Here is a 15,484-nt window from a genome sequence, read left to right on the forward strand (position 1 = left end):
CACTTATCAGGAAACAACATTTGAAGGAGCTTCATGTTGAAACATAGAGGCTATAGTGGCTAACTAGTCAAATATTAAAATTATTGTCAAGTAATTTGTTATGGAGGCTTTTATTAAAGTATTAATCGGTTAACAGGGTAAGATATATTAAAATTATGAATTGATGTATTTAATTGTAATTTTTTTAAAGTTTATGGTGGCTTTTTATATAAGATAAATTCAAGGATTTTTTTATTTTTTCTTGAAAAAAAAAAAATAGTGCTGCTAACTAAAAGTGTAGACAAACAAAGAAGCCGAGTGCACCAATTTGTGACGAAAGCGCTTAGGCAATTTCGCATGTCCACATCTTCCAAACTATTAGAACAAATCTACATAATGACTTGCACCACTTTCAAATACATCGCCTATTGCCATGTTGGACCAAGAAAACAATAGATCATCACAAACTTAGTCAAGTTGATCAAAATTATTAATTTGTAAATTACAAAATTCAAAATAAATTATTTGTGTGAATAGCCTATTGACTTTCTTAATTTAAATATGTATAGGTAAATTCAATCATTATTGTGTGGATCATAGTCTACACAACTATGTGGATCGTACTATCAAGTAATATATATTCAGTACACAAATAATGTACTTGCCCGCATGGGTAGCTCATTTGGTCATATGAGTAAAGTTTGAAAAGAATGACCAAGTATCGAGTGTGGAGCAACCTCTCAAAGTGAGGGGGCTCCTTGTGCGCATCAAGCAAAGGAAGAATAATATACTTTTTGTTATGGTTCGACGGTTTGAATATCAGTGTGTGGATCATAATCTACACAATAATTTGCTAGTAATTTAGACTAATTTTCATCTTTGTGATTTGTGATATTTTTTAAAATAAAATGAAATGTTTTGGTATGAAATTTTTGTAATATTTTTTCAAAGTGAGGGCTTCTGATGCGCAATAAATAATGATTTAGTATCTGTGAGTTATATGATTTATATCCTCTCAAATGCTTCGTTGAATTAAGGTGTGGGGTCGGAGATTTGACTTTTGGGAAGAAAAAAATGGATAAATATTTTGACCAAATTTCAGCCACAATGTAATTTACTTAGAACTTTCCCAAGAAAGACAACATCAACTTCAATTTTGCTAAGTAACGATCTGATCTTGGGTACAACTGTACAAGTACTACTATAAAAACCAGTATACCGCATAGGGGTATAGGACATCAATCAAGAAGAAATAAATTATAGTTTTTTTTTTTTGAAAAGAAAAGAAAAATTATTGTTTCAAGCAAAGATTTTGTGACGATTATATTTTCATTGTCGGCAGCATGGGTGACCTCCATGTTTTCTTCTTCCCCTTCATGGCTCATGGCCACATGATTCCTACTCTTGATATGGCTAAGCTCTTCGCTTCTCGTGGCGTCAAGGCAACCATAATCACCACCCCTGCAAACCAACCCGTTTTCTCCAAAGCCGTAGAAAAGTATACGCAGTTGGGGTTCCAAATGGAGATTCGTTTGCTGGAATTCCCGGCCGTCGAGGTTGGCTTGCCGGAAGATTGCGAGAGCGCCGACAAAATCCCCTCCGTCGACGGACTCCCCAGGTTCCACAAGGCCTGCGCTATGCTCCAACCACCTCTTGAACACCTCTTACAAGAGCTCCGTCCAAATTGCCTCGTCGCCGATATGTTTTTCCCCTGGGCTACAGAGGCGGCGGCCAAGTTTGATATCCCAAGATTGATCTTTCACGGATCCAGCTACTTGGCCATGTGTGCTATGAACAGCCTTAGAACTCACAAGCCTTTCAACCATGTTTCATCTGATTCTGAACTTTTTACGATTCCCAATCTTCCTCACGAGCTCAAACTCACCAGATTGCAAGTTTCTCCTATGGAACGCAGCAAACTTGAAACCCCCACCCCCTTCTCAGAAATCTTCAAACGCGTTTTTGAATCAGAGGATACAAGCTATGGTGTAATATTCAACAGCTTCTATGAGCTGGAACCGGATTATGCAGAGCATTACAAGAATGTTCTGGGTAGAAGAGCATGGTCAGTTGGGCCTCTTTCCCTTTTCAACACGGACGCAGAAGATAAAGCTGAAAGAGGGAAGAAATCGTCAATCAACGAGCATGAATGCCTGAAATGGCTGGATTCCAAGAACCCCCATTCCGTGGTTTACATTTGTTTCGGAAGCACTGCAAACTTCGCTCCATCTCAGCTCCACGAAATGGCTATGGGGATCGAGGATTCAGGGCTGGACTTCGTGTGGGTGATCCGAAACAAGAGAGAAGAAGAGAAATGGATGCCGGAAGGATTCGAGGAGAGAACCAAAGGGAAAGGATTGATCATTCGAGGCTGGGCTCCCCAAGTTCTGATTCTTGACCACCCAGCCGTGGGGGCATTCGTGACCCACTGCGGATGGAACTCGACTCTAGAAGGAGTGTGTGCAGGTGTGCCATTTGTAACATGGCCCTTATTCGCGGATCAGTTCTTGAATGAAAAACTGATGACTGATATTTTACGGACCGGAAGCGGAGTTGGGTCGAAAGAGTGGAAGAGTGCAGACTGTGATGGTGTGAAGAGGGAAGCCATTGCAGAGGCAATGAAGAAGGTGATGATCGGTGAAGAATCGGAGGAGATGAGGAGCAGAGTAAAGGCAATGAAAGACAAGGCAAAGAAGGCAATCGAGGAAGGAGGATCATCTTACTTGGGGTTGAGCTCTTTGTTGGATGAACTCAGAGCTTACCATGCAAAACATTGACTACATGGATTCAATGCATACACCACAGCTCCACATGTTCCTAAAACATTCAGTTTACCTGTCTGGTTTTCTCAATTCTTTCTGCATTTTCTTTTCTTCACAGCCTTGAACCTGTGATCCCTAAGATGGAAGCGAAGGCTCTCTTTTGTGATTTTTTTTTTTTTTAAATAACATTCAGTGTAGGTTTGGGTACACTAATAATGTTGAAATTAGAGTTTGAATTGAAAATTTTATCATTTAAAATTAATTAAAATATTTGATTCTGATAACTTGTTCCTAAACAACATTTCTTAAAGACCAAAACTAAAAAAAAAAAAAAAAAAAAAAAAAAAAAAAAAAAAAAAAAATCAAATAAACCTCTAAATTTCTTACAAAAAGTCAATTATGCCTATGAATTTTTAAAAAGCACCATTAAACACATCAACTCACTATTTTAGCCCATAACCTTCCAGTAACTTCGGATAAAAGCCTTCCCGGCAGATTAGTTGACAATAATAATTTTAATATTTAGCTAGCTTTTTTTTTAAAAAAAACATTTAGCTAGCTACATAGGGATGTTAGCGAACCGAACATAAACGAACGGAGGTTGTTTGTGTTCGTTTGTTAAGGAATTTGCAGTGTTCGTGTTCATGTTCGTTTGTTAAGGTTTTTGAAAATGCTGTTCGTGTTCGTTTGTTAAGCGTTCGTTAGTGTTTGTTAACGTTCGTGAACACGTTCGCAAACGTGTTAGTTAACGTTAACAAACACGTTCACAAACATGTTCATTAACAAGCACGTTCACGAACATATTCATTTACGTTCATGAATACTTAATAAACAAACACCTGCACATGTTCATGATCACAATTCGTTCGTAAACAATAAATAATATACGTTCACGAACAATAATCAAACAAACAACACAATTACAAAACTAATATAATATAATATAAAATATGTTTGTGAACATGTTCGCGAACATTATTAAACGAACACAAACGAGCTTGTTCACGAACATTATTAAACAAACATAAACGAGGTTGTTCACGAACATTAGTAAACAAACACAAACGAACTTGTTCACGATCTCTTAGCAAACGAGCTTACAACTGTTCAAGCTCTGTTCGTTTATTAACCGAGCTCTAAATTTTGTTTGTTAATGTTCGTTTACCTTAACAAACGAACATAAACGAACGCTTACCGAACACGAACACGAGTAGTTTGTCGAAAGCTCTGTTCGCTAACACCCCTATAGCTACATAAGCATAAGTTAAAATAATAATAATAAAAAAAAACCCTAATATCCTCTAGCCTCTAGGTTTCAACATGAAGCTCCTTCAGATGTTGTTTCCTTTCCTGCAGAAATTTTCATAACAAATCAGCAAAGAAAATTCAGATATAAATTTGATGAAAAATTAAGAAAAAGAATGATTTTTAAGAAAATAAGGGCAACTTATAGCTTAACAACACTTCCTCATATAATGATGGTAACTCAAAGTGAAGGGTTCCTCATATAATGATGGTAACTCAAAGCGCACTAAACAAAGGTCTAGCCTTCAAATGCCGAGCGAAAACGGAGAAGTTTCACTTGGGATGCGAGCTGCAGTTGCTGTGGTCACAATGAAGAAACAATTGACCACCTCTTCCGATACTGCAGGGCGGCAAAGGATGTCTGGAGGGCGTTCCTACCTGGCACTGAAATTATGAGACAGGATACTTTAGATTTTGAGAGATGGATGGACGACAACATCAGTGGAAAAATTAACACTCGGGAACAAAGCAATTGGAAAGAAGTTTTTGCCATTATTCTATGGTGGATATGGTGTTGGAGGTGCAATCTGGCTTTCAACAATGAAGACTGGGATGCAATGCGCAAAGTGGATTGGATCAATACGTATGCTGATCAGACTACCAAGGTGTTCCGAAAACAAAGGGAAGTTCACTTCATGATGATAAATAATCAACATGGTAAGTACTCTGTTGTGAATACTGATGCTTCTTTTTTTAATCTTGACAGGCCTGCGGGATGTGGAGGATTAATGAGAGACGCGAATGGCAATTGGAAGAGAGGCTTTAGTTGCATTGCAAAAGCCGACACTGTGGCAGAAAGCGAAGCTTGGGCACTCTATCTCGGAATCAAATGGGCTTGGAATAATGGAGAGAAACGAGTTCGTTTCCTTTGTGACTCGCAAGAAGTGGTAAATTGGATCAACTCGGATACACAGATCCTCGGGCTATGTGGTAGAATCATTAAAGAGTGTAAAAGCTGGCTAGACAAAGATTGGGAAGCCAATGTTCAACACATTACGAGAGACCATAACAATGCGGCGGATGCTCTAGCCAAGATAGCTTTGAGAAGACAATGTGATTGGATTGAGTTCACAAACCCCCCGAATGAGGTTTTGAGCTATCTCCAAGCTGACGCTGCGAAGAGCTGCCTTACCAATGAGGCAATGAGAGCTAGGAATTAGCCTAGCTGGGTTCTCCCTTCCCCAGCTTTTCAAAAAAAAAAAAAAAAAAAAAAAAAAAAAAAAAAAAAGGTCTAGCCTTTGTAGTTCAGTTGAGTTACCATAATTTACATCCTTCCAGATGATCTGTCGGGCCCGGGTGTGGGGGTCCTTGATGTTGGGGATTCAACCTTTTGGGAAGAATGAAGGTAACTCATCATCTCTTTTTCTAAAAGATAGAAGTGAAAAAATAGAGATTAAGAATCTAGTAAATACATTATGCATTTCCTTCTCAAAAAAGAATGTATATATATATATATATATATATATATATATATATATATATATATATATTAGACATCATCATCGCGTAAGGGCAAAAACTATTCTCTAAAATGTACTAAAGAGCCTTAAATGTCTTTGGCCATACGAGTACGTAAATGACAAGTGTTAACTTAAAATCAATGCATTCATGCATGGTCAAACAAAGAAGGTGAGTGCACAAATTTGTGACGAAAGAGCTTAGGTAACAATGTAACATCACAAAACCCCCCAAAAACGTAACTCATCAAAAAGTTGGCAAATTTACTAATATTCCACAACGAATCTGCTCTGAAATTTTCTTTGCTGGATGATTATTGGGCCTCATTCCCACAGAGTTAGTCGATCTTCGTGTGCCCAGATATTTTCAACTTCTAGAACAAAATGACTTCTGTCACTTCCAAATTCATCCCTATTCGCACTTGGCCAAGAAAATAAGGAATCATTGTAAGAAAGAAGTGATCAATGGATAAGACATTTTTTTAATGATAAAATGTAATATTTCTTATTATACACTCATAAATATTTTGACTAAATTTTAGACAATAATGTAATTTGCTTAGGACATTTCCAAAAAAACACCCAATTAGTACCTTTAAACTTTTCTTGACATAAAGATTTCTCTTTTTTAAAATACTGTCTACTGAACCATTAATTGAGATCATAAAATCTGTACTTAAAAAACCAGCAAAGAGCATATGATATTGCCAAGCACACCTCTGTGGCTCACCAGTCAAGTGAAAAATTTTATAGTTTAAAGCAAAGATTTTGTGACGATTATATTTTGATTGTCGGCAGCATGGCCATTGGTGAGCTCCATGTTTTCTTCTTCCCCTTGATGGCTCAAGGCCACATGATTCCTACTCTCGACATGGCTAAACTCTTCGCTTCTCGTGGTGTCAAGGCGACCATAATCACCACCCCTTCAAACCAACCCGTTTTCACCAAAGCCGTAGATAAGTATACGCAGTTGGGGTTCCAAATCCAGATCCGTTTGCTGGAATTCCCGGCCGTCGAGGTTGGCTTGCCGGAAGATTGCCAGAGCGTCGACAAAGTCCCGTCAACTGAAGCACTCCCCAGTTTCTTCAAGGCCTGCGCTATGCTCCAAGAGCCGCTTGAGCGTCTCTTGATGGAGCTCCGTCCCGATTGCCTCGTCGCCGATTTGTTCTTCCCTTGGGCTACAAACGCCGCCGCTAAGTTTGATATCCCAAGATTGATCTTTCACGGATCCAGCTACTTGGCCTTGTCTGCTGTGAATAGCCTTAGAACTCACAAGCCTTTCAACAATGTTTCATCTGATTCTGAACTGTTTACAATCCCCAATCTTCCTCACCAGCTCAAACTTACCAGATTGCAAGTTTCCCCGGAAGATCGCAGAGAGCTTGAAACTCCCTTCACGGAACCAGAGCCAGAGGATAGGAGCTACTATGGCGAAATCTACAACAGCTTCTACGAGCTGGAACCAGGTTTTGCAGAGCACTACAGGAATGTTATGGGTATAAGAACATGGTCAATCGGGCCACTTTCCCTTCACAATAGAGACGTGGAAGATAAAGCTCAAAGAGGGAAGAAATCGTCAATTGACGAGCTAGAATGCTTGAAATGGCTGGATTCCAAGAAACCCAATTCCGTGGTTTACATCTGTTTCGGAAGCCTTACAAGCTTTGCACCGTCTCAGCTCCACGAAATGGCGATGGGGATCGAGGATTCCGGGCTGGACTTCGTGTGGGTGATCAGAAACAAGAGAGAAGAAGAGAAATGGATGCCGGAAGGATTCGAGGAGAGAACCAAAGGGAAAGGATTGATCATAAGAGGCTGGGCTCCACAAGTTCTGATTCTTGATCACGAAGCCGTGGGGGCATTCGTGACTCATTGCGGATGGAACTCGATCCTGGAAGGGGTGTGTGCAGGGGTGCCTATGGTGACTTGGCCGCTACTTCACGATCAGTTCTTGAATGAAAAATTGGTGACTGAGATTTTGCTGACCGGAATCGGGGTTGGGTCGATAGAGTGGAAGGAATCCGAGAGTGATGGTGTGAAAAGAGAAGCCATTGCAGAGGCAATGAAGAGAGTGATGATGAGTGAAGAATCGGAGGAGATGAGGAGCAGATCAAAGGCAATGAAAGACAAGGCAAAGAAGGCAATCGAAGAAGGAGGATCATCTTACGTAGACTTGGGCTCTTTGTTGGATGAATTGAGAGCTTACCATACAAAACATTAACCTCAAACGTATAATACATTTGTTGTGTGGCATAACTGTGGTCCTTCAAATGAAAGATTTAAATTCAAATCTTGGTGTAAGGTTTTGAATCTGTGTTTTAGTAGGTTCAGAAAGTCAAAAGTAATAATTGGTGGTTTAAATAGTAATTTGAAAAGGAATGCTCAATTAAATATGAAATTATTGGTGAATTGATTATATATTATTTGATGAAAATTATGTATCTAAAAATAATAAATGTGAGTGAAAATTATCTATTTCATTTATGTTTATTTTTGTGGTTTTTTTTTTTTTTAAATACATTATACTATAAAAATTTTACGGTCCTATCTAGGGTCGTAAGACTCGTAACATTAACACACATATAGTAATTGCTGAATTTCTTGATCACTCAAAAAATTTGTGACAAAAAGAGTTTTGGTAAAATCATAACTTATAAAAAAAAGTTGTTTAATATGTTACTGAATCTGTTGTTAAAAGTAAATTAAGTAATGTTACAAATACTTTTTTATCTTTTATGTTATCTTTTCCTATCTACTTGAGTTAATTATTAGTATACAATTTTTTTTAAAAAAAAACAGTTTTTTCCGATTATTTTTTGTTAGATCACGAAGTATCATGAGCATGCCTTAACTATACGAGACACTTTTAAGTCTATATCATACTCAGACTAATCCGGTAAACATAGAGCCGATCCCATTAAGAGACAATGTATTGGTCAAATTGATTTTTCCTGTTCTTATATCTATCTTAATTGACTGCCGAGGCAATGCAATGCAATTTGCTCTGAAATATCTCATTTTCTCAACAAAGAAGCCACAACTTTTTTGACTAAAGATGTGGTCTTGGACTCTGGGATATATGTAGCACTATAAAAACCAGTATAGAGCATAGGATGACTTACACCACTTTCAAATTCATCGTTGGTTGCCATTGGACCAAATAATGTACTTTTAATATATTAAATATGTTTTTTTGTTATAGTTTATATAGCATTATATGAACTATGATTCAGACAATAATTTGCGGAGTAATTTAGACTAATTTACAACTTTGAGGTCTATAATATTTAAAATAAAAAAAAAAATGAAATGTTTTGGTATGCAACCAGCACCCATAAAAATGGATAAATATTTTTACCAAATTTCAACCACAATGTTTTTTTTTTTTCAACCACAATGTAATTTACTTAGAACTTTGAAACTTTCCAAAGAAAGACGACATCAACTTCAATTTCTTGCTAAGGAAGTAAAAATCTGGTCTTGGGTACAAGTACTACTATAAAAACCAGTATAAATACAGCATAGGAGTATAGGACATCAATCAAGAGAAAAAAATAAATAAAAAAAATTAATAGTTTCAAGCAGAGATTTTGCGACGATTTTCATTGCCATTTAGCATGGGTGAGCTCCATGTTGTCTTCTTCCCCTTGATGGCTCAAGGCCACATGATTCCTACTCTCGACATGGCTAAGCTCTTCGCTTCTCGTGGCGTCAAGGTCACCATAATCACCACCCCTGCAAACCAACCCGTCTTCTCCAAAGCCGTAGACAAGTATACGCAGTTAGGGTTCCAAATCCATATCCGTTTGCTTCAATTCCCGGCCGTCGAGGTTGGCTTGCCGGAAGATTGCCAGAGCGTCGACAAAATCCCCTCCATTGAAGCGCGCAATCGGTTCTTCAAGGCCTGCGAGATGCTCCAAGACCCGCTCGAGCAAATCTTACTAGAGCTCCGACCCGATTGCCTCGTCGCCGACATGTTTTTCCCTTGGGCTACTAACGCCGCCGCCAAGTTCGATATCCCAAGATTGATCTTTCACGGAACCAGCCAATTATCGTTGTGTGCTGTGCATAGCCTCAGAATCCACAAGCCTTTCAAGAATGTTTCGTCGGATTCTGAACTCTTCACGATCCCCAATCTTCCCCACGGGCTCAAACTCACCAGACTGCAAGTTTCTCCGTTTGAACAAAGCGAATTCGAGAATCCGATGACGGAAGTGATGAGACGCGTTAGGGAATCGGAAGAGACAAGCTATGGGGTAATCTTTAACAGCTTCTATGAGCTGGAACCAGATTATGCAGAGCATTACAAGAACGTTCTGGGTAGAAGAGCATGGTCAGTTGGGCCTCTTTCCCTTTTCAACAAGGACGCAGAAGATAAAGCTGAAAGAGGGAAGAAATCGGCAATCGACGAGCATGAATGCCTGAAATGGCTGGATTCCAAGAACCCCCATTCCGTGGTTTATATCTGTTTCGGAAGCGTCGCAAATTTCGCTCCATCTCAGCTCCACGAAATGGCGATGGGGATCGAGGATTCAGGGCTGGACTTCGTGTGGGTGATCAGAAACAAGAGAGAAGAAGAGAAATGGATGCCGGAAGGATTCGAGGAGAGAACCAAAGGGAAAGGATTGATCATAAGAGGCTGGGCTCCCCAAGTTCTAATTCTTGATCACGAATCCCTGGGAGCATTCGTGACCCATTGTGGATGGAACTCGACTCTGGAAGCTCTGTGTGCGGGTGTGCCCATGGTGACATGGCCGCTATTCGCCGAGCAGTTCGTGAATGAGAAACTCATGACTGACATTTTGCAGACCGGAATCGGAGTTGGGTCGAAAGAGTGGAAGATATCAGGCAACGATGGTGTGAAGAGAGAAGCCATTAGAGAGGCAATCAAGAAAGTGATGATCAGTGAGGAATCGGAGGAGATGAGGAACAGAGCAAAGGCAATGAAAGACAAGGCAAAGAAGGCAATTGAGGAAGGAGGATCTTCTTACTTAGATTTCAACTCTTTGTTGGATGAACTCAGAGTTTACCGTGCAAAACACTAACCTTAAAACAACCACTGTGGTATTTAGCCATGAGTTGTCTATTTGTGTGATTTATCCTTAGTTTTCCCCTAAATATTAAGGCAAAATATTTACTTTCATGCAACTTTTATGGTTTTCAATTTGTGACGAGATGACTTAGGTAACATAACAAAAACTTAATGGAAAAGTCATGTCCATGGGACCACATACCCACCAGCTCTGACTCTGCATGTTCAAAGTTGCTGGACTTTTGAAGCCCAGTGGCGTACGGCACTAGCAAATTCAACGCTGGTGGACGAAGTAAACAAAGGAGTTGATGGATACCCGAGTAGGTTAATTTATACCGTGGAGGTGACCCTGGTATATAGAATTTGACTTTATAAGATGGAGAATTTATATTCATAACGTATAGAATTCATGTTCATAATACACATACACATAAATACAATATAATGAATATAAATTTTGTGTATTATGTTAAAGTATTTATATGTCTTCAGTTATATAATATACATAATTCATGTTTGTTATATCGTGTTTATGTTAATGTGTATTATGAACATTAATTATGTATATTGGACGAGGGTTCACATTGCAGTATGAATATTGGTCCACGATATAACAATTGTCCGAGTAGGCCAGGTACCTAACCAGAAGCATGTTGCAGTGTTCGGAGCTTGCAACTTAACCACATTTCCCATCAGACGGGTGGGCATCTATAGCTAGGCTCCTTGCTGGGCGTTGGGTTTGTCTGGGCCCGACTGCTCGCCCCACGGAAGTGGTTGGGGTAGCGTGTCTGACAAAGTGTTACACCCAGAGACAATTATTATAGGAGATTTTTTAGAGAATTCTAAAAATTGTGAGCGAGATTTTTCTTTTCAATATTAAGAATTAAGCTTTCTTAAAATGAAGTTTTCTTCATTCCTTTGTAGGACATGTAAATCCTATATTAATACCTTGGGGTTCAGAATCCAAATTTCTCGTAATTCTGTCAATTTATTCTCTTATTCTCTCCCTTAGCTTGTTTTACACCTTGTGACGGTAAAACCAACAGGGGTCTGCTACAAAAATATTTATATTTTACAATGTTTTTTTTTTTTTTTTCTAAAGATCTGATCTCGGGTATTGTAAAGTAGTATTATAAAAATAGCAATACATTATTATAACGCTAAACAGAACACTGGAAGGGAGTCAAGTGAGAGATTTCATGGCCATGGGTGAGGGTAAGCTCCATGTTTTCTTCTTCCCCTTGATGGCTCAAGGCCACATGATTCCTACTCTCGACATGGCTAAGCTCTTCGCTTCACGTGGCGTCAAGGCCACCATAATCACCACCCCTTTAAACCAACCCGTTTTCTCCAAAGCCGTGGATAAGTATGCGCAGTTGGGGTTCCAAATCCAGATCCGTTTTCTGGAATTCCCCGGCGTCGAGGTTGGCTTGCCGGAAACTTGTCAGCGCTCCGACCAAATCCCCTCCGACGACGCACTCCTCAGTTTCTTCAAGGCCTGCGCGATGCTCCAAGAGCCGCTTGAGCAAATCTTACAAGAGCTCCATCCCGATTGCCTCGTCGCCGATATGCTTTTCCCTTGGGCTACAAACGCTGCCGCTAAGTTTGATATCCCAAGGTTGATCTTTCACGGATCCAGCTACTTGGCCATGTGTGCTATGAATAGCATTAGAATTCACAACCCTTTCAAGAATGCGAGTTCTGATTCTGAACTTTTCACGATTCCTAATCTTCCTCACGAGCTTAAACTCACCAGATTGCAAGTTCCTCCGTTTCAGCGCAGCGATCTTGAAAATCCGATGACGGAATTCATGAATGGAGCTCTGGAATCGGATGATACAAGCTACGGGGTGATCTATAACAGCTTCTACGAGCTGGAAACTGATTATGCAGAGCACTACAAGAATGTTCTGGGGAGAAGAGCATAGTCAGTTGGGCCACTTTCCCTTTACAACAGAGACGTAGAAGATAAAGCTCAAAGAGGGAAGATATCGTCAATCAACGAGCATGAATGCTTGAAATGGCTGGATTCCAAGAAACCCAATTCCGTGGTTTACATCTGTTTCGGAAGCGTCGCAAATTTCGCTCCGTCTCAGCTCCACGAAATGGCAATGGGGATCGAGGCTTCAGGGCTGGACTTCGTGTGGGTGATCAGAAACAAGAGAGAAGAAGACAACGGATCAGAGAAATGGATGCCGGAAGGATTTGAGGAGAGAAGCAAAGGGAAAGGATTGATCATAAGAGGCTGGGCTCCTCAAGTGCTGATTCTTGATCACTAAGCCGTGGGAGCATCCGTGACCCATTGCGGATGGAACTCGACATTGGAAGGGATATCTGCAGGGGTGCCCATGGTGACATGGCCGGTGTTTGCCGAACAGTTCTTGAACGAAAAACTGATGACTGATGTTCTGCGGACTGGAATCGGAGTGGGGTCGAAAGAGTGGAAAAGATCAGAGAGTGAGGGTGTGAAGAGGGAAGCCATTGCAGAGGCAATGAAGAGAGTGATGATCGGTGAAGAATCGGAGGAAATCAGGAGCAGAGCCAAGGCAATGAAAGACAAGGCGAAGATGGCAATCGAGGAAGGAGGATCATCTTACTTAGAATTGAGTTCTTTGTTGGATGAACTCAGAGCTTACCATGCAAAACAGTGACTAAAACAATTGTATTCTGTAAAATTTTTCCTTATAAGATACCAACATATCATTCATCTAACATTTTGACTAAGTATGGATAAAATGGCTAACATTCTTGCAAGTCTAGGTAACACAACAATAATACAACATCCATCAACTATGGTTGGAGATCTATATTACTTCAGTTTCTGCTACTACGAGAGGTTAGACTATATTTAGATCTAACTCATACTACAGAAAGATTGATGCATGTTTAGAACTTAGGTTGATTTACTTTTGGTGGTCTTTTGCCGGTTAGGATTAAAGTCCGTGTATGTTTTTGAGTAGTGGTGGCCTGTTTTCCACTTCATTAAAAAAAAAAAAAAAGATCTCAGTACCCTGCAGGCTCGACATTTCCATTGTTTTTCTTTCCTACCTTAATGCTAGGATTTTACTGTAGAAATTAGCTACATAAATATATATATCCTTTCTGCATTTTCTTTGGCAAACTTTCAACCTGTTTTTGCTTATTACAATTTGGGTTTCAGCACACCAAAAGCAATGGGAGTGAGACTGTGAAAGTGCCAAAATTTTGCTAACAAAATTCTGGAATCCAAGAGGATTGTATTGGGCCGATATCTTTGGTTGAATGCTCAATTGGTAAAAGGCCCAATTATGTGTCCATTCATGTGACACATTTCTCCCAACCAGGGATAAAACTTTGTTAACACATTTCATTAATTAAATGTTGTCGAGGTAAATACAATTTTCTTATTTACCAAAGTGATCAAGTTATCATCAATTCAGGTCCGGGATAACAATCGTTATACCGTGCATCAGGGCGCATATATCACTATGCACTCCGCGCCTCCCAAAACAACGTCATTTGGTTAAGCTGTTAAAAAAAATCTCCTGTTTTGAATGCACATAAACTCATAACAGAATACACATATTCTAACATAATACATAATACATAATACACATAAACTCATAACACAATACACATAAACTTTTAACTGAATACACATAAACTCATAATACAATACACATAAAATTTTAACTGAATACACATAATGAGATTTAGTCCGTTCAGATAGACGGAGTGACATCAGCATGACATTAACATGAAACGCGCGCATTTTGTACTTGGGCGCACATTGCTATATGCGTCATGATGCACCATATAAATTGTCCCGGGATAACATTGTATTCACGCTGACGACACTCTATCCAAGCCAAAACTACTCAAAGACACATGTCATCTCCCCATTTGTGTATTTTTTTTTAAAGAGTATTTGTAATGTTCTAACACCTTATATTCTATAAATAACATATTGTAAGATTGGAAAAAAGGTCAATACTCTGCAGAGGATAACTGAGCTATAAGATCTAGTGTAATAGAGTCGACAAAGAAGGTGTTGACAATTATAAAAAATATAACTTCTTAATACAAAAATTATATTTTACTCACTCGATCACTCTTATGGAGTAAAAAATAAAAAATAAAAACACGAGTAAGTTGAATGGTTAAAAGGTAAACCATCAAACTTACTGTACCTAGGACTTTGTGCTTAAGGGGATAATATATGCTTAATTATGAAAACCAGTAACTTGCCTGTATCAAAAGGAATAAGCGCAACTTTATTAAGATTGATTATCATAGTGTTTGGGAAAAGCATTATCAATCATAAAATAAAAAAGGATTAACATTTTGTTTTTATTTCATTTTTCTGTAAAGCTGTTCGCATAAGTTCAGGCACTTGCCTTCCCCTGTTCATTCTTTACATTCAAATGTTCATTATATTAACAAACAAAAGTAGATTGTTCATAATTGTTAGCTGGAAAGGTGGATTTCATTATCTTGTCATACCAAACGCATTCACCTCCTAAAGTGAATTATAAACTAATTATTATGATTACTTTAACCTATAAATAGATCACCAAAATCGTAATTAAATTATAATTTGTATTTCAAAATAAAGGTAAAATTTTAATTTATATTTGTTATCTCAAAAATAACTCTATGAATTATATTATTTTGTTGGAAGGAATTACAATTCCCTCATTTTGTTGAATTGAAATTCATCTTCTATTATTACTAATACACAAGAACATTGTAGTTTTTAGGGAAAAGGGTCAAATAGACCCTTAAACTATAGGCAAAAGAGCAATTAGGCCCTTCAACTTTGCAAAGGTGCAATTAGGCCCTTCAACTTGTTATTTTGAGTCAAATAAACCCAATAGCAGGTTTTTCACCTGGAATAACCGGTCAAAAAATTCCGGCGATATTTCCGACCATATTTCCGGCGACAAAAAAAAAAAAAAAAAAAAAAAACT

The 15,484-nt window shown here is 38.7% G+C and overlaps 2 protein-coding genes and 1 pseudogene across 3 annotated transcripts; all 3 read left to right on the forward strand.

The window, feature by feature from the left end:
* The first annotated feature begins 1,214 nt into the window (after window positions 1-1,214).
* LOC109161375 (scopoletin glucosyltransferase-like) lies at window positions 1,215-7,746 on the forward strand. Of its 2 annotated transcripts, XM_019309739.1 has the most exons (2): window positions 1,215-2,651; window positions 7,620-7,746. In XM_019309739.1, exons 1-2 carry the CDS (start codon window positions 1,323-1,325, stop codon window positions 7,722-7,724), a joined length of 1,434 nt encoding a protein of 477 aa, XP_019165284.1. In that variant the 5' UTR covers window positions 1,215-1,322; the 3' UTR covers window positions 7,725-7,746. The 2 variants fall into 2 exon arrangements, with proteins under 2 accessions (XP_019165284.1, XP_019165283.1); XM_019309738.1 differs by lacking the exon at window positions 7,620-7,746 and having other exon boundaries at window positions 1,216-2,872.
* Window positions 7,747-8,871: 1,125 nt separating this feature from the next.
* Window positions 8,872-10,651, forward strand: LOC109161376 (scopoletin glucosyltransferase-like). The gene has a single exon (XM_019309740.1). It carries the CDS (start codon window positions 9,121-9,123, stop codon window positions 10,546-10,548), a length of 1,428 nt encoding a protein of 475 aa, XP_019165285.1. The 5' UTR covers window positions 8,872-9,120; the 3' UTR covers window positions 10,549-10,651.
* Window positions 10,652-11,725: 1,074 nt separating this feature from the next.
* LOC109161372 lies at window positions 11,726-13,421 on the forward strand (annotated as a pseudogene).
* The last annotated feature ends 2,063 nt before the right edge of the window (window positions 13,422-15,484 follow it).

The sequence above is a fragment of the Ipomoea nil genome, unplaced genomic scaffold (assembly GCF_001879475.1).
Source record: "Ipomoea nil cultivar Tokyo-kokei standard unplaced genomic scaffold, Asagao_1.1 scaffold2922, whole genome shotgun sequence".
In the NCBI taxonomy this organism is placed as follows: Eukaryota; Viridiplantae; Streptophyta; class Magnoliopsida; order Solanales; family Convolvulaceae; genus Ipomoea; species Ipomoea nil.